Source organism: Balaenoptera physalus, assembly GCF_965194825.1.
Source record: "Balaenoptera physalus genome assembly, chromosome: 13".
Classification (NCBI taxonomy): Eukaryota; Metazoa; Chordata; class Mammalia; order Artiodactyla; family Balaenopteridae; genus Balaenoptera; species Balaenoptera physalus.
The window spans coordinates 5,749,872-5,768,194 of NC_138892.1; the positions used below are offsets into that span (position 1 = coordinate 5,749,872).

Here is an 18,323-nt window from a genome sequence, read left to right on the forward strand (position 1 = left end):
GCTCTAGGCACGCGGGCTTCAGTAGTTGCGATGCATGGGCTCAGTAGTTGTGGTGTGTGGGCTCAGTAGTTGTGGCGCATGGACTTAGTTGCTCCACGGCATGTGGGATCTTCCTGGACCAGGGATCGAACCCGTGTCCCCTCCATTGGCAGGTGGATTCTTAACCACTGTGCCACCAGGGAAGTCCCCCAAACTAATTTTTTTTAATGGAAAATAAATGCATGTAGAAAATAATGGTTTTAGTAACAATAGAAAACCATGTTATGTCTGCCTGAGGAATCTAAAAATGGAATAATAGCTCCTGTCCTCTTGAGATGAACTGATGAGGACATCTCTTGGGCAAAGTCTTTAGCGTAACCCCTGCGATGGGGTGATGCACTTCGCCTCTCATCAACTCTAGGAAGACAGGTGTCACTGAGTTTCTGCAAGCTACATCAGGGTGGTTAGACGTCCTTTGGGGGTACCTTGTTCCTGTTCTTTTAAAATGTGCCATTTTCTTTACATCCCAAGTTAGGTCTTGAACTCCTGGGGTCTGGGTGGGCCATACTTCTCTTTCTGTTCCTCCACTCTCGCCAGTGTGTGGCCTGCAGCATTCGCTGAAGAATGAGCGGTTGAGAGCAGAGTTGGTTGGAAAATGCTTACACCAAGAATGTTTAGGTGTAACATCCACATAGGCTCCGTTTTCAGAGTGATCCAGATTTGGCTTTTCTGTATATTCATATTGTAATTGAAGTCTCACTAGCTTTTATGATCCTGTAGTTGGTAGAAATTAGAACTGGAGAAGACCCAACGGGTCATCCAGACCGTTCTCCCGCTGGAAGAGGATTATTCCCTGCAGTGTACTCAGTAGCATTAGGAGGCATTACTTTTCATATGATTACTATTTTTTTGTGTGTGCTGTCTTCAGCTAAGTGTTTCTTGAGTTGAATCTCTTTGTATTCAAGTAATAAAATGCACAACAGGCAGTACATTTCTGGGTGATTATCTCACTCCTCAGGTGGTGTAATAAGGCATGAGGCCAAAGCCCTGGCATGCCTTATTGTTATTAGGAAGGGAATTTATGGATGAAATAAAGTGGTTAACTGCGTCAGCCATAACCACAACGAGGAAGGCAGTTACGGCAGATCCCCCCACCCCCGTGCAGGCGGGAGACCAGAACCTTAGCCGTGCAGGCAGCAGTGGGCTTGCCAGAGACTCGCCGCTGCCTTCAAGGAACTTGTTGTTAATTTTGCAAAAAGCAGCAGGAAAGCCTTGGCTGTTGACAGCAGTGCCAACTTGATACCTGGGAAGAGCCTGACTCTGGACCCAGCTCGGGGTTCAGCACTGTGCTCCTGGGCGAACCGCTTGCCTGCTCTGAGCAGCCGTTTCCTCACCTATGAAACGGGAAGAGCAGTAAGTGATTGGGCCTGGGAAGGGTTAAGTGATGGGTTTTTCATCCATCTTAAGCACATTTCCTGGTTCAAGGCGAGTCCCTCTTAAATGCTAATTGGATTTGAATCATTTTTTTCCCTTCTTAAAATTCTTCCTGAGCCTGAGTCTCTTGTCTCTTCTTCGGTCTTGCCCAGTTGTCTCACGTGCGCGATCGTCCCCGCCGTCCGTGGTGCTCCTTCCCGAGCACTCCGTGCCATGTCACCGCGTCCCTTGCACGTGCCCTCACCCTGCCGTATCACGCGTGCTTTTCAAGACTCTGACCCCAATTAAACCCCACTCAGTGGCCCTGCCGTGCAGCTGAATGTGGCTGGAGAGACGCAGCGCCGCCACGAGTGCGGGCCCATGGGTTCCCGTCCACGGGCCTCGGGGGGGCTCTCAACGCTCCTGGCCGTCCTGCCACTTCTCCCGCTCTCCCGCTCGCCTTCCCTTCTAGACGGCGGTTTCATTCCATGTCCTTTCCCCGTCCTCACTTGCTGCTGATGACCCAACTTTCACCAGCAGAAGGGAACTGCCACACGCCCTCCTCTCCGCGTTCGTTCACACGCTCTCTCTTCTCCTGGTCACGAGGCGTGAACGGTCCGTGCGCCTAGAAGAGGCTCGGCCACGAGAGGAGACCCTGTCTCCGCAGGCAAACCTATGGGAACCAGCCGTTCTCTCCCTCCTCTCCTGCTTCATCCCTCTTGGCCCCGAGGCTGGGTCGCGATCACGAGTATTCAGACGGGCTACTGATTCTCCTGTGTTAAGGACGGTTCTCTCTTGACCCCATCCCTCCTCCGGTTCCCACCCTTCTGCTTTACAGCAGAGTTCCTTGAAACAGGCGTCTCGGTCTGCTGTCACTGATTCCCCTCTGAGTTTATCTGAACTCACTTAGACAGCCTTCCTCCCAACCCCCCAGGTCCACCAGCATGGCTACTATTAGGGTCATGGGTGGTTCCCGCCTGGCTTAACCCAAAGGGCAGTTCTTGGTCCTCCTCTTAGGTGATTATCCCTGTAACCTTTGACACACAACATCCTTGACACACTTTCTTCTCTTGGTTTCCTGGACACTCCAGTCCCCTGGTTTTTCTCCTCTCTCACTGGTCACTCTCCCTCAGTCTCCTTTGCCAGTTCCTCCTCATCTCCCTGAGCTCTGAATGTCGGCGTACCCCAAGGCTCGGCCCTGGCAGCTTTTCTTTTTTTACACCTATTTTTCTGGTGGGCTGATCTGATATCATGCCTTTATGTACATTGTATGCTGACAATCCCCAAACTTCTGTCTTCATCCCTCATACATCCAACTGCCTATTCAGTCTCTCCACTGGGCTATTGAATAAGCATCTCAACTGTAATATGTCCAGAAGGAATTCTTGATCTTCCCCTCCACACCTGACCTACCTACGGTCTCTCCCATCTCAGTTAATAGCCATTCGATCCAGGCTTTTTCTTGCCTGTCAGGTCACGTCTGTAAGGAAATACATTGGCTCTTCCTTCAGAATGTGTCTGGAATCTGATCATTTTTCAACACTTCCTCCAAAAGCACCCTGGTCCAAGCCACAGCTTCTCTTGCGTGGATGATTGCAGTAGACTTGTAACTGCACTTCCTGTTTCCTCTCTTGCCTCTGTAGATCTTTTTTTTTTTTTTTGTTAGCATCTTTATTGGAGTATAATTGCTTTACAATGGTGTGTTAGTTTCTGCTTTATAACAAAGTGAATCAGCTATACATATACGTATATCCACATATCTCTTCCCTCTTGCGTCTCCCTCCCTCCCCAAATGTAGATCTATTCTTGACACACAGCCAGAGGGATCCTTTAAATGCAAAGGCCAGGTCATAACCCTCTGTGTAACCCTCTTCTCTGTACATAACCCTCCAGCGGCTTCACCCATCCCTTACAGCCTGAGGCTCGCGGGGGCCCATGTGGTTTTCCTCCAGCCAGCCTCCTGCTGCCTCTTTGTCCTCCTCATGGCATTGTTCCCTTTCTGGTTCCCTTCAGATCTCTGCTCAGTGTCACCTGTTTTCCTCCTCTGCTCCATTTATCTCCATAGCCCTTATGCATGTGTATAATTTACTTACTTTATTTACTGTGTGTCTTCCATTACTAGAATATAAGGTCCATGAGGCCCATGATTGTTCCAGTTTTGTTCATTGACCCCCAAGCTTCTAGAAGGAGATTAATAAACACGTTTTGACTGTATGAACATGTACCAAGCCACGTTCTTCTGGAAATTTACCTATGTTGTGATTCTAGGTTTCAGTTCAGTTAAATATACCTAGTTGAAGAAGGATGTATGTGGGACTCTGGATGAAGCTCTCAGCCTCACATGGCATCAGCCCTGATACGGTCCCTGCCCACAGGGACCTGCCAACGGATGGTGGCAGATAAGACAGGTCCAGACTGATACCATGCCAGGTAGTCAGGGCTGCCCGAAGAGAGGGAAGCAGAGCACTGGCCAATGTGGATTTCCTATACATGAAAAAGTTCTGATTCATTTCTTCAACCCTGTAAACTTGAGATTCTTCAGATCAAGTGCTTTAGAGGTGTTGCCTAGCCTGATTCTCTATACTCGTATAGTGCCATGCACATTCATCTGTTTTTGAATATTATTCATTACGCACTTGCGTTTAAATGTGAAGCCCAGTAGGGAATTTTTTTTTTTTTTTTGCTGAGAAGGATAGCCAAGTTAGGAGCCTCAGACAATTGATGGCTATAAAACTTCCCTGTAGAGCAAGAACTTAGGCTTCCTGATTCACTTGAGGCAAGGGAGAGTTTTGTTTCTTGCTCTTATGCTGAGAGTGGCCAGAAAGGAATGAGCAGAAAATTTGGCCTGAGTTTTGAAATGCCAATGAGCCACAGACTGGCAGAATCTATGAGTTATAAATTCATAATTGCATGTAATAATGTGGTGACCACTGAGCGCCAGGACCTTCTGCTGGCGGGCATGGGAGCGCAGCCAGGTTCGCTCTAACAGTGGGGGCGTGAGCCTGGGTGAGACCCACAGTGCCCAGGATAAACAGGACATCTCCCGGGACTGTCTCTGGGATGCATCTGGTTTTGTGTCCGGCCTTGGCCTTGCTTCCTCTAAGGTCTTTTAATCACATTCTCAATAACCATCAAGTAAACATATTACCTTAAAAATTATTGAGAAGGCATCCCCTATGCCAGAGGTGTCCAGGGGGGCAGCTTCTCTCTTTGTCCACCAAGTGCTGCTACTTCTTCTGCCCTCCTCCCCCTCCCTCTTCTCCTCCCCCTCCTTTTTCTTTCTAATTCTGATGTAATTCACATACCATAAAATGAATCCTTTTAAAGTATACAGTTTCGTGGCTTTTAGTATATTCACAAAGTTGTGTGACCATCACCACTACCTAACTTTTGTCACCCCCAAAGAAACTGCATACCCATTAGCAGTCCCATTTCCCCCTTCCTTTAGCCCTTGGTAATAACTAACCTACTTTCTGTTTCTATAGATTTACTTCCTCTGCACGTTTTATATCAATTGAATCATATAGTAAATGGTCTTTTGGGTCTGCCTTAGCCTAATATTTTCAAGATTCATTTTTGTTGTAGCATGATTCAGTGTCTCATTCCTTTTTATGGCTGATATTCCATTGTATATATGTACCACATTTTCTTTATCCATTCGTCTGTTGATGGGCATTCAGGTTGCTTCCATGACCTGGCTATTGTAAATAGTGCTGCAGTGAATATTGGGGTGTCTTTTTGAATTATGGTTTTCTCTGGGTATATGCCCAGTAGTGGGATTGCTGGGTCATATGGTCATTCTATTTTTAGTTTTTTAAGGAACCTCCATACTGTTCTCCATAGTGGCTGTATCAATTTACATTCCCAACAACAGTGCAAGAGGGTTCTCTATTCTCCACACCCTCTCCAGCATTTGTTGTTTGTAGATTTTCTGATGATGCCCATTCTAACTGGTGTGAGGTGATACCTCACTGTAGTTTTGATTTGCATTTCTCTGATAATTAGTGATGTTGAGCAGCTTTTCATGTGCTTCTTAGCTATCTGTATGTCTTCTTTGGAGAAATGTCTATTTAGGTCTTCTGCTCATTTTTGGATTGGGTTGTTTGTTTTTGTATTTTGGAGATTAATCCTTTGTCCATTGATTCATTTGCAAATATTTTCTCCCATTCTGAGGGTTGTCTTTTCATCTTGTTTGTAGTTTCCTTTGCTGTGTAAAAACTTTTAAGTTTCATTAGGCCCCATTTTTTTATTTTTGTTTTTATTTCCATTACTCTAGGAGGTGGATCAAAAAAGATCTTGCTGTGATTTATGTCGAAGAGTGTTCTTCCTATGTTTTCCTCTAAGAGTTTTATAGTGTCTGGTCTTACATTTAGGTCTCTAATCCATTTTGAGTTTATTTTTGTGTATGGTGTTAGGGAGTGTTCTAATTTCATTCTTTTACATGTAGCTGTCCAGTTTTCCCAGCACCACTTATTGAAGAGACTGTCTTTTCTCCATTGTATATCCTTGCCTCCTTTGTCATAGATTAGTTGACCATAGGTGCGTGGGTTTATCTCTGGGCTTTCTATCCTGTTCCATTGATCTATATTTCTGTTTTTGTGCCAGTGCCATACTGTCTTGATTACTGTAGCTTTGTAGTATAGTCTGAAGTCAGGGAGTCTGATTCCTCCAGCTCCGTTTTTTTCCCTCAAGACCACTTTGGCTATTCGGGGTCTTTTGTGTCTCCATACAAATTTTAAGATTTTTTGTTCTAGTTCTGTAAAAGATGCCACTGGTAATTTGATAGGGATTGCATTGAATCTGTAGATTGCTTTCGGTAGTATAGTCATTTTCACAATATTGATTCTTCCAATCCAAGAACATGGTATATATCTCTCAATCTGTTTGTATCATCTTTAATTTCTTTCATCAGTGTCTTATAGTTTTCTGCATACAGGTCTTTTGTCTCCCTAGGTAGGTTTATTCCTAGGTATTTTATTCTCTTTGTTGCAATGGTAAATGGGAGTGTTTCCTTAATTTCTCTTTCAGATTTTTCATCATTAGTGTATAGGTATGCAAGAGATTTCTCTGCATTGAGTTTGAATCCTGCAACTTTACCAAATTCATTGATTAGCTCTAGTAGTTTTCTGGTGGCATCTTTAGGATTCTCTATGTATAGTATCATGTCATCTGCGAACAGTGACAGTTTTACTTCTTCTTTTCCAACTTGTATTCCTTTTATTTCTTTTTCTTCTCTGATTGCTATGGCTAGGACTTCCAAAACTATGTTGAATAATAGTGGTGAGAGTGGACATCCTTGTCTTGTTCCTGATCTTAGAGGAAATGCTTTCAGATTTTCACCATTGAGAATGATGTTTGCTGTGGGTTTGTCATATATGGCCTTTATTATGTTGAGGTAGGTTCCCTCTATGCCCAGTTTCTGGAGAGTTTTTATCATAAGTGGGTGTTGAATTTTGTCAAAAGTTTTTTCTGCATCTATTGAGATGATCATATGGTTTTTCTTCTTCAATTTGTGAATATGGTGTATCACATTGGTTGATTTGCGTATATTGAAGAATCCTTGCATCCCTGGGATAAATCCCACTTGATCATGGTGTATGACCCTTTTAATGTGTTGTTGGATTCTGTTTGCTAGTATTTTGTTGAGGATTTTTTCATCTATATTCATGAGTGATATTGGTCTGTAATTTTCCTTTTTTGTAGTATCTTTGGTTTTGGTATCAAGGTGATGGTGGCCTCATAGAATGAGTTTGGGAGTGTTCCTTTCTCTGCAGTTTTTTGGAAGAGTTTGAGAAGGATGGGTGTTAGCTCTTCTCTAAATGTTTGGCAGAATTCACCTGTGAAGCCATCTGGTCCTGGACTTTTGTTTGCTGGAAGATTTTTAATTGCAGTTTCAATTTCATTACTTGTGGTTGGTCTGTTCATATTTTCTATTTCTTCCTGGTTCAGTCTTGGAAGTTTATACCTTTCTAAGAATTTGTCCATTTCTTCCAGGTTGTCCATTTTATTGGCATAGAGTTACTTGTAGTAGTCTCTTAGGATGCTTTGTATTTCTGCGGTGTCATAACTTCTCCTTTTTCATTTCTAATTTTATTGATTTGAGTCCTCTCCTTGTTTTTCTTGATGAGTCTGGCTAATGGTTTATCAATTTTGTTGACCTTCTCAAAGAACCAGCTTTTAGTTTTATTGATCTTTGCTATTGTTTTCTTTGTTTCTATTTCATTTATTTCTGCTCTGATCTTTATGATTTCTTTCCTTCTGCTAACTTTGGGTTTTGTTTGTTCTTCTTTCTCTAGTTCTCTTAGGTGTAAGGTTAGATTGTTTATTTGAGATTTTTCTTGTTTCTTGAGGTAGGCTTGTATAGCTATAAACTTCCCTCTTAGAACTGCTTTTGCTGCATCCCATAGGTTTTGGATCATTGTGTTTTTGTTGTCATTTGTCTCTAGGTATTTTTTGATTTCCTCTTTGATTTTTTCAGTGATCTCTTGGTTATTTAGTAACGTATTGTTTAGCCTCCATGTGTTTGTGTTTTTTACTTTTTTTCCCTGTAATTGATTTCTAATCTCATAGTGTTGTGGTCAGAAAAGATGCTTGATATGATTTCAATTTCCTTAAATTTACTGAGGCTTGATTTGTGACCCAAGATGTGATCTATCCTGGAGAATGTTCTGTGTGCACTTGAGAAGAAAGTGTAATCTGCTGTTTTTGGATGGAATGTCCTATAAATATCAATTAAATCTATCTGGTCTGTTGTGTCATTTAAAGCTTGTGTTTCCTTATTAACTTTCTGTTTGGATGATCTGTCCATTGGTGTAAGTGAGGTGTTCAAGTCCCCCACTATTATCAGGTTACTGTCGATTTCCTCTTTTATAGCCGTTAGCAGTTGCCTTATGTGTTGAGGCGCTCCTATGTTGGGTGCATATATATTTATAATTGTTATATCTTCTTCTTGGATTGATCCCTTGATCATTATGTAGTATCCTTCCTTTTCCCTTGTAACATTCTTTATTTTAAAGTCTATTTTATCTGAGTATTGCTACTCCAGCTTTCTTTTGATTTCCATTTGCATGGAATATCTTTTTTCCATCCCCTCACTTTCAGTCTGTATGTGTCCCTAGGTCTGAAGTGGGTCTCTTGTAGACAGCATATATATGGGTCTTGTTTTTGTATTCATTCAGCAAGCCTGTGTCTTTTGGTTGGAGCATTTAATCTATTCATGTTTAAGGTACTTATCGATATGTATGTATCTATTACCATTTTTTAAATTGTTATGGGTTTGTTTTTGTAGGTCCTTTTCTTCTCTTGTGTTTCCCACTTAGAGAAGTTCCTTTAGCATTTGTTGTAGAGCTGGTTTGGTGGTGCTGAATCCTCTTAGCTTTTGCTTGTCTGTAAAGCTTTTGATTTCTCTGTTGAATCTGAATGAGATCCTTGCTGGGTAGAGTAATCTTGGTTGTAGGTTCTTCCCTTTCATCACTTTAAATATATCATGCCACTCCCTTCTGGCTTGTAGAGTTTCTGCTGAGAAATCAGCTGTTAACCTTATGGGAGTTCCCTTGTATGTTGTTTGTCGTTTTTCCCTTTCTGCTTTCAATAATTTTTCTTTGTCTTTAATTTTTGTCAATTTGATTACTATGTGTCTCGGTGCGTTTCTCCTTGGGTTTATCCTGCCTGGGACTCTCTGTGCTTCCTGGACTTGGGTGGCTGTTTTCTTTCCCATGTTAGGGAAGTTTTCGACTATAATCTCTTCAAATATTTTCTCGGGTCCTTTCTCTCTCTCTTCTCCTTCTGGGACCCCTATAATGCAAATGTTGTTGCATTTAATGTTGTCCCAGAGGTCTCTTAGGCTGTCTTCATTTCTTTTCATTCTTTTTTCTTTATTCTGTTCCGTGGCAATGAATTCCACCATTCTGTCTTCCAGGTCACTTATCTCTTCTTCTGCCTCAGTTATTCTGCTATTGATCCCTTCTATTGTATTTTTCATTTCAGTTATTGCAGTGTTCATATCTGTTTGTTTGTTTTTTAATTCTTCTAGGTGTTTGTTCTTTAATTCTTCTAGGTCTTTGTGAAACATTTCTTGCACCTTCTCGATCTTTGCCTCCATTCTTTTTCCGAGGTCCTGGATCATCTTCACTATCATTATTCTGAATTCTTTTTCTGGAAGGTTGCCTATCTCCATTTCATTTAGTTGTTTTTCTGGGGCTTTATCTTGTTCCGTCATCTGGTACATAGCCCTCTGTCTTTTCATCTTGTCTGTCTTTCTGTGAGTGTGGTTTTTATTCCACAGGCTGCAGGATTGTAGTTCTTCTTGCTTCTGCTGTCTGCCCTCTGTGGATGAGGCTATCTAAGAGGCTTGTGCAAGCTTCCTGATGGGAGGAACTGGTGGTGGGTAGAGCTGGGTATTTCTCTGGTGGGCAGAGCTCAGTAAAACTTTAATCTGCTTGTCTGCTGATGGGTGGGGCTGGGTTCCCTCCCTGTTGGTTGTTTGGCCTGAGGCGACCCAACACTGGAGCCTACCTGGGCTCTTTGATGGGGCTAATGGCAGACTCTGGTAGGGCTCACGCCAAGGAGTACTTCCCAGAGCTTCTGCTTCCAGTGTCCTTGTCCTCACGGTGAGCCACAGCCACCCCCCGCCTCTGCAGGAGACCCTCCAACACTAGCAGGTAGGTCTGGTTCAGTCTCCTATGGGGTCACTGCTCCTTCCCCTTGGTCCCAATGTGCACACTACTTTGTGTGTGCCCTCCAAGAGTGGAGTCTCTGTTTCCCCCAGTCCTGTCGAAGTCCTGCAATCAAGTCCTGATAGCCTTCAAAGTCTGATTCTCTAGGAATTCCTCCTCCCATTGCCAGACCCCAGGTTGGGAAGCCTGATGTGGGGCTCAGAACCTTCACTCCAGTGGGTGGACTTCTGTGGTATAAGTGTTCTCCAGTTTGTGAATCACCCACACAGCAGTTACGGGATTTGATTTTACTGTGATTGCGCCCCTCCTACCATCTCATTGTGGCTTCTCCTTTGTCTTTGGATGTGGGGTATCTTTTTTGGTGAGTTCCAGTGTCTTCCTGTCGATGATTGTTCAGCAGTTAGTTGTGATTCTGGTGCTCTCGGAAGAGGCAGTAAGCACACGTCCTTCTACTCTGCCATCTTGAACCAATCTCTCTAGCTTCAGTTCTTAAATTTAGGTCTTTGGTTGATTTTGAGTTAATTTTTTTATGTGGTATGAAGTGGGGGTCCAGTTTCATTCTTTTGTATGTGGATATCCAGTTGTCCCAGCACCATTTGTTGAAAAGACTATTCTTTCTGCATTGAATGATCTTGCAGCCCTTGTCAAAAATCGGTTAATGCTACATTTAAGGGTTTGTTTCCAGGTTCTCCACTCTATCCCATTGATCTGCATGTCTGTCCTTATGCCAGCACCACACTGTCTTGACTACTGTTGCTTTGTAGTAAATTTTGAAATCAGGAAGTGTAAGCCCTGTAACTTTGTTTTTATTTTTTAAAGATTGTTTTGGCTATACTGAATCTCTTAAATTTCTATATGAATTTTAGGCTAAACTTGTCAATTTCAGCAAAAAAGGCAGCTGAGATTTTGATGAGCATTAAATTGAATCTGTCGATCAATTTGAGGTGTATTATAATCTTATCCATAAACATGGGATGTCTTTCCATTTATTCAGATCTTCTTTAATTTCTTTTCAGTGATACTTTGTAGTTTCAGTGTACAAATTGTGTACTTTTTGTTAAGTTTATTAAGTATTTTATTCTTTTTGGTACTATTGTACATGGAATTGTTTTCTTAATTTTATTTTCAGTGTGTTCATTGCAGTTGTGTAGAACTACAATTGATTTTTGTATATATATTTTTAAAATTTTTTAAATGATTTTTGTATATTGATCTTGTATCCTGCACCTTACTGAACTTGTTTATTATTTCTAATAGTTGTGTGTGTTTGTGTGTTTTTGGTGTGTGTTTGTGTGTGTGTTCCCAAGGATTTTATACGTACAAAGTCATATTATCAGCAAATAGAGATAGTTTTACTTATTAGTCTCCAATCTGGATACCTTTTTTTTATTTTCTTGCCTAGTTGCCCTGGCTAGAACCTGCAGTACAATGTTGAATAGACATCCTTGTCTTGTTCCTGATCTTAGGGGAAAACTTTTATCCTTTATTCTTTTATCATTACGTATGAAGTTAGCTATTGGTTTTCACTGATGCCCTTTGTCAGGTCAAGGAAGTTCCCTTCTATTTCTAGTTTGTTGAGTGTTTTTATCGTGAAAGGGTGTAGGATTTTGTGAAATACTTTTTCTGCATCAGTTGAGTTGGTTGTGTGTTTTTTCTTGATTCTATTAATGTGGTGTGTATTACATTCATTTTTTTTTTTAGGGGCATATATTTTAATTTAATTTTTTATTTTTTTAACATCTTTATTGGAGTATAATTGCTTTACAATGTTGTGTTAGTTTCTGCTGTATAACAAAGTGAATCAGCTATATGTACACATATATCCCCATATCCCCTCCCTCTTGCATCTCCCTTCCACCCTCCCTATCCCACCCCTCTAGGTGGTCACAAAGCACTGAGCTGATCTCCCTGTGCTATGCGTCTGCTTCCCACTAGCTATCTAATTTACATTTGGTAGACTAGATAGCTAGTGGGAAGCAGCCACATAGCACAGGGAGATCAGCTCGGTGCCTTGTGACCACCTATGTTCAGCCATTCTTGCATTCCTGGGATAAATCTCACTTGGTCATGATGTCTAATTCTTTTTAATGTTGCTGGATTCAGTATGTTTGTGCTTTGTTGAGGATATTTCCTGTATTCGTAAGGAATATTAGCCTTTAGCTTTCTCTTTTGGTGTCTTTGTCTGGTTTTGGTATCGATGTCATACTGGCCTCATAGAATGTGTTGGAAAGTGTTCTCTCCTTTTCTGTTTTTTGGAAGAGTTTTTGAAGAATTGGTTTTAATTATTCTTCTTTAAATACTCGGTAGAATTCACCAGCGAACCCATCTGGTCCTGGGTTTTTTTGCAAGAAGTTTTTTGACTGCTAATTCAGTCTTTTGTTTTAGGTCTATTCAGATTTTCTGTTTCCTTTTTAGTCAGGTTCAGTAGCTTGCATTTTTTAAAGAATTTTCCATTTCATGTAGGTTATCTAATTTGTTGGCATACAGTTAATTGTTCATAGTATTCCCTTAGAATCCTTTTTTTGGTGAGGTCAATAGTAATGTCTTCTCTTTCATTCTTGATTTTAGTAATTTGAGTGTTTCTCACTTTTTCCTGGTCTGTCTAGCTAAAAATTTGGCAGTTTGCTGATCTTTTAAAGAGCTAACTTTTAATTTTGTTGGCTTTCTCTATTGTTTTTCTAAATTTGATTTTATTTATTTCTGCTCTAACCTTTATTATTACCTTCATTCTCCTCACTTTGGGGTTAGTTTACTCTTATTTTTCTAGTTTCTTGAGGAAGAAGGTTAAATTATTAATTTGAAATTTTCCTTTTTAATATAGACATTTACAGCTATAATTTTTACCCTAAGCACTGCTTTAGCTGCATCCCATAAGTTCTGGTATGTTGTGCCTTCATTTTCATTCATCTAAAAGTATTTGCTAATTTCTCATTGGTTATTTAAGAGTGTGTTGTTTAATTTCCACATATTTGTGAATTACCTCATTTTTTTGATACTTATTTCTAATTTCATTCCTGTGTGGTTGGAGAACATACTTTGATGTTTTCAATCCTTTTAAATTTATTGAGGCTTGTGTTATGGCCTAACAAATGGTCTATCCTGGAGAATGTTCCACGTCCACTTGAGAAGAAGGTGTATTCTACTGTTGTTGGGTGGAGTGTTCTATAGATGTCTGTTAGGTCTAATTGCTTTAAAGTGTTGTTCAAGTGTTCTGTTTCCTTGTTAATCTTCTGGCTAATTGTTGTGTCCATACTGAAAGTGAGCACTGAAGTCTCCAGCTGTTATTGTTGAAGTGTCTGTTTCTCCTTTCAGTTCACCAGTTTTTACTTCATGTATATTGGGGCTCTGTCATTAGGTGCATATATGTTTATTTTGCCTTCATTTATTCTTTCTCTAATGCTCTTTCTTTCTTTATGTATGTCTGAGTTTCTGACCCATATGATTTGTTCTTCTCTCTGAAGAAGTTATTTTAGTAATTCTTACAAGCAGGTCTGCGTACAAGCAGGTCTGCTGGTGACATTTCCTCAATTTTTGTTTGTATGATCAAGTCTTTATTTGTCTTTAAATCTGAAGGCTATTTTGCTGGATACAGAATTCTAGGTTGGTGGGGTTTTTTTTTTCCTTTTGACAGTTTAAATGTTTCATTCCACTCTTTTCTTGCTTGTATGGTTTCTGAAGATAGGTATGTGTGGGCCGTACTTTTTTTTTGTTGCATGTCTCATAAAATTTTTGTTGGAAACTAGACATTTTAAGAATGTGGCAGTTCTCAAAATCATATTCTCCCTCCTTTCCGTGTTTTGTTTGTTTAGTGACTTTTCTAAACTAACTTTGTAAGGTCTGTATTGTTTGTCACGTGTGGCCACTGAAGTCCCTGACTGGTTAGCTTATTGGTCAGTGTGTGATGGGACAGAGGTTTCCTTAAACGCCTGGACACAACGGTCTTCCAGTCTTTGCCGAGGGGCTCTTGGTGTGTGTTGGAGCATTCTGTCAACACTCAACCAGGCAGTTTACAGCCTCAACCTCCACCTCCTGCTTGTGCAGAACCTCAAGGTCAGCCAGAGCTGGGAGCTTAGGGCCTTCTCAGGTCTTTCCTAGGCAAGCACATAGCCCTGGACGTGCGCACAGCCTTCTAGAGTCCCAGGAATATGTGGGAGCTTCTCAAAGCCCCTACGGACATCTCACTCCCTAGCTTTTCGGTTTAAGCTTTTTGGTTAGGCTATTATTTGCTCTGTCTGTTATCCACCCGCTCAGGCAGTTAAAATTTTAAACAATTGCCCCTGAATTTTTTTCAGCAAATGCCTTTTGACAATAGCTTGTTCTCACTGGGCAAGCTCTGAATCAGTTCGAATAAAGACAGCCTTGTGAGAGGGGTCTTTCAGGGAGCCATCAGGTAAGTCATATAATGAAAATTTTCTGATAATGGGGCTTTGAAGGAGTTTCAACCCTGTTCTTTCCCTTCCAGTGCCTGGCAGTCTGCTGGGTTTTCACTGTGATTGTAGGATGTTGGTTTCAAGGCTATTGCAGATTTGGGGGTGAGGGGAGATGGGAATAGGGGAAGTTAAAATGCCATAAAACTTGGTGTTCATTCTGAGATTCCGGCATCTCTCACGAGTAAGCACTCCCCAGATTGCTGCAAACCTGTGGTTAATTTCCAGAGTTCTGAAACAGCTGATTCTGACAGTTTTTGCCAGTGTTCTCATTACTTTTTTGGAGATGATTTTCAGAGGTCCTTACTCCACCATTTTTGGTGCTGTTTTCCCCAGCTGTGCCTCTGACTTGTGTGTTGGATGTTCAGTGAGGCACTTCAAGAGAGCTCAGAGTACCCAAACTTTCCACCCCTGCTGCCCACCCCCCCAAGAAATGAGTCACTGGTAGTTGAGGTGCAGGTGGGTTTTCCTATCCAAATGCCTCTTTGTTGTCCCATTTTTGAAGATTATTGGATCTGCTATAAAAGTGAGTCTAAAATCACAATTCTGTGTTCCCTTTAAGAATAGTCTTTGAAACATTGGCAAGAAGGTCATGACTAGCGGCATTTTTACAGTCTCCAGCTGCCCTCTCAGAAAAGGAATAGATAGGAGGTTGGCCACATTTTTAGGATGTGCTTGAAGATAATGTAACCTATTTTTTTTTTTTTTTATATCACAGGGATTTAACGTGCAAAATGGCGGTTGTACCAGATTGGCATACTTTGTATCCTCACACACAAAAATTCACGCATTTAAGACCCCACTCTTCACCATGTAGAGTGTATTCAAGGAATGGTTTCCAACATATGTTCAGACCTTCTTCATGTGAGTATTCCTGAGCAAATGATACTAACAGTAGATATCATTATGTATGTTTAGTATGTACTAGACTCTGTACAAAGGCCTCTCATGACATTTAATCCTCACAGTAAAGCTGTGAAATAAATTCTGTTATTGTCCCAGTTTTCTTTATGGGGAATCTGAGATACAGGTTTATCAAGCCACTTGCCCAAAAGTTGCATAGCTTTTAGGTAGCAGGGTTGGGATTTGTACCCAGACAGTGTGATTCCAGGATCCATGGAATTAACTACTATGTTATCTAGTATACTGCCTCACTCCTCAGTTTTTTCTTAATTAATAGACTATATTTTTTGAGTAGTATTTTTTTTTTTTTTTTTTTTTTTTTTTGGCCACACTGTGTGGCTTGTGGGATCTTAGTTCCCTGACCAGGGATAGAACCTGGGCCACGGCAGTGAGAGTGCCGAGTTCTAACCACTGGACCGCCAGGGAACTCCCTGAGTAGTTTTAGGTTTACAGAAAAACTGAGCTAAAGTACAGAGAATTCCCATACACCTCTTTACTCCGCATCCCCAGTTTCCCTTATTACCAGCATTGGCATTAGTGTGGTACATTCATTAGAATTGATGAGCCATTATTGACACATTATTAGAGTTCACAGTCTTTGTGTTGTACGTTCTTTGGGTTTTGATAAATGTATAATGACATGTGTCTGCTGTTACTGCCTCATACAGAGTAGTTTCACTGCCCTGAGAATCCTCTGTGCTCTGCCTATTCATCCCTCCCCCCCCCGCAATCTCAGGCAACCATTGGTCTTCTTACTGTCTCCGTAGTTTTGCCTTTTTCAGAATGTCATTTAGTTGGAATCATACAGTCCGTAGCATTTTCAGATTGGCTTCTTTCACTTAGCAGTATGCACTTAAGGCTCCTTCATGTCTTTTCATGATGTGATAGTTCATTTCTTTTTTTCTCTGAATAATATTCTCTTGTATGGATGTACAACAGTTTATTCACTACTGAAGGACATCTTGGTTGCTCTCATGCCTTGGCAATTATGAATAAAGCTGCTATAGACATTTGCATGCAGATTTTTGTGTGGACGTAAAATTTTAATTGATTTGGATCACTCAGTTTTTTTTTTTTTTTTCATGGCAGGAAGCAGAAGCTTCCTCATTTCCTTTTTTTTTTTTAATTTTTATTTATTTATTCATGGCTGTGTTGGGTCTTCGTTTCTGTGCGAGGGCTTTCTCTAGTTGCGGCAAGTGGGGGCCACTCTTCATCGTGGTGCGTGGACCTCTCACTCTCGTGGCCTCTCTTGTTGCGGAGCACAGGCTCCAGACGCACAGGCTCAGTAGTTGTGGCTCATGGGCCCAGTTGCTCCGCGGCATGTGGGATCTTCCCAGACCAGGACTCGAACCTGTGTCCCCTGCATTGGCAGGCAGATTCTCAACCACTGCGCCACCAGGGAAGTCCCGATCACTCAGTTTTAAAGCAATAAAATTTGACATTATAATTTCCCAAAAATGTGTCTTTTCATTTGTTCATTCCTCCCTCCCTCCCTTCCTTCACAAACATTTTCTGAGCCCTAATATGTGACAAGAACTGTCACAGGGATGGAGGATAAAGAGACGGGTCCGGTAGAGGGTCTGCCCTGGAGGATCCCACAGTCTTGAGAGGGAGAGGAGGAATTCCAGCAGAACAATACCAGTGCCGGTCCAGAAGCACGTACAAAGCACTGTGAGTGCACAGCCTGAGGAACCGGAAGGACTCAGAGGGACGTAGTGAAAGGATGGACCAGAAGAAAGGCATTCTAGTCACAGGTCACACTCGCCACCTGTGCTCATCTGCATCAGTGAGAGGCCACAAGCATCTACCAGAGAGACTATTTCAGGTGGGCCATGTGTCTGTCCAAATCTCAGGAAAGAGGGGAGAATGGATGTTGAGGGATAACTGGCAATTTCCAACACAAACAGTGGTCATCCAGAATAAATCTCTTCCAGCTCAATAGCTCCACGCCTAGAGTATACTTTGGGTGTATCTTAGTTTAACTAGCTTTCTGACAGTACAAAGAAGAATGGAGTGAAGTGGGATTACTGGATTAAAGGGCATCCACACTCTTAAGGCTCGTGAGCACCACCGAGTTGCCTTTTGGAAGCTTGTACTGCACATCCCCACAAGTAATATTTAAAAGTACTTGTTTCTCAATAAATGCTGGAGAGGGTGTGGAGAAAAGGGAACACTCTTGCACTGTTGGTGGGAATGTAAATTGATACAGCCACCATGGAGAACAGTATGGAGGTTCCTTAAAAAACTAAAAATAGAACTACCATACGACCCAGCAATCCCACTACTGGGCATATACCCTGAGAAAACCATAATTCAAAAAGAGTCATGTACCAAAATGTTCATTGCAGCTCTATTTACAATAGCCAGGACATGGAAGCAACCTAAGTGTCCATCAACAGATGAATGGATAAAGAAGATGTGGCACATATATACAATGGAATATTACTCAGCTATAAAAAGAAACGAAATTGAGTTATTTGTAGTGAGGTGGATGGAGTTAGAGTCTGTCATACAGAGTGAAGTAAGTCAGAAAGAGAAAAACAAATACAGTATGCTAACACATATATATGGAATCTAAGGAAAAAAAAAAAAGGTCATGAAGAACCTAGTGGCAAGACGGGAATAAAGACACAGACCTACTAGAGAATGGACTTGAGGATATGGGGAGGGGGAAGGGTAAGATGTGACAAAGAGAGAGAGTGGCATGGACATATATACACTACCAAACGTAAAGTAGATAGCTAGTGGGAAGCAACCGCATAGCACAGGGAGATCAGCTCTGTGCTTTGTGACCACCTAGAGGTGTGGGATAGGGAGGGCGGGAAAGAGGGAGATGCAAGAGAGAAGAGAGATGGGAACATATGTATATGTATAACTGATTCACTTTGTTATAAAGCAGAAACGGACACACCATTGTAAAGCAATT

General features: G+C 41.5%; 1 protein-coding gene across 1 annotated transcript in view; it reads left to right on the forward strand.

Annotated features, from left to right (window-relative positions):
• Positions 1-18,323, forward strand: part of EFCAB6 (EF-hand calcium binding domain 6) — a 252,788-nt gene that overhangs the window by 12,152 nt on the left and 222,313 nt on the right. Inside the window, exon 3 of the mRNA XM_082420556.1 lies at positions 15,213-15,358. Coding sequence (XP_082276682.1) covers positions 15,213-15,358 — 146 coding nt within the window. The remainder of the gene's footprint in view (positions 1-15,212; positions 15,359-18,323) is intronic.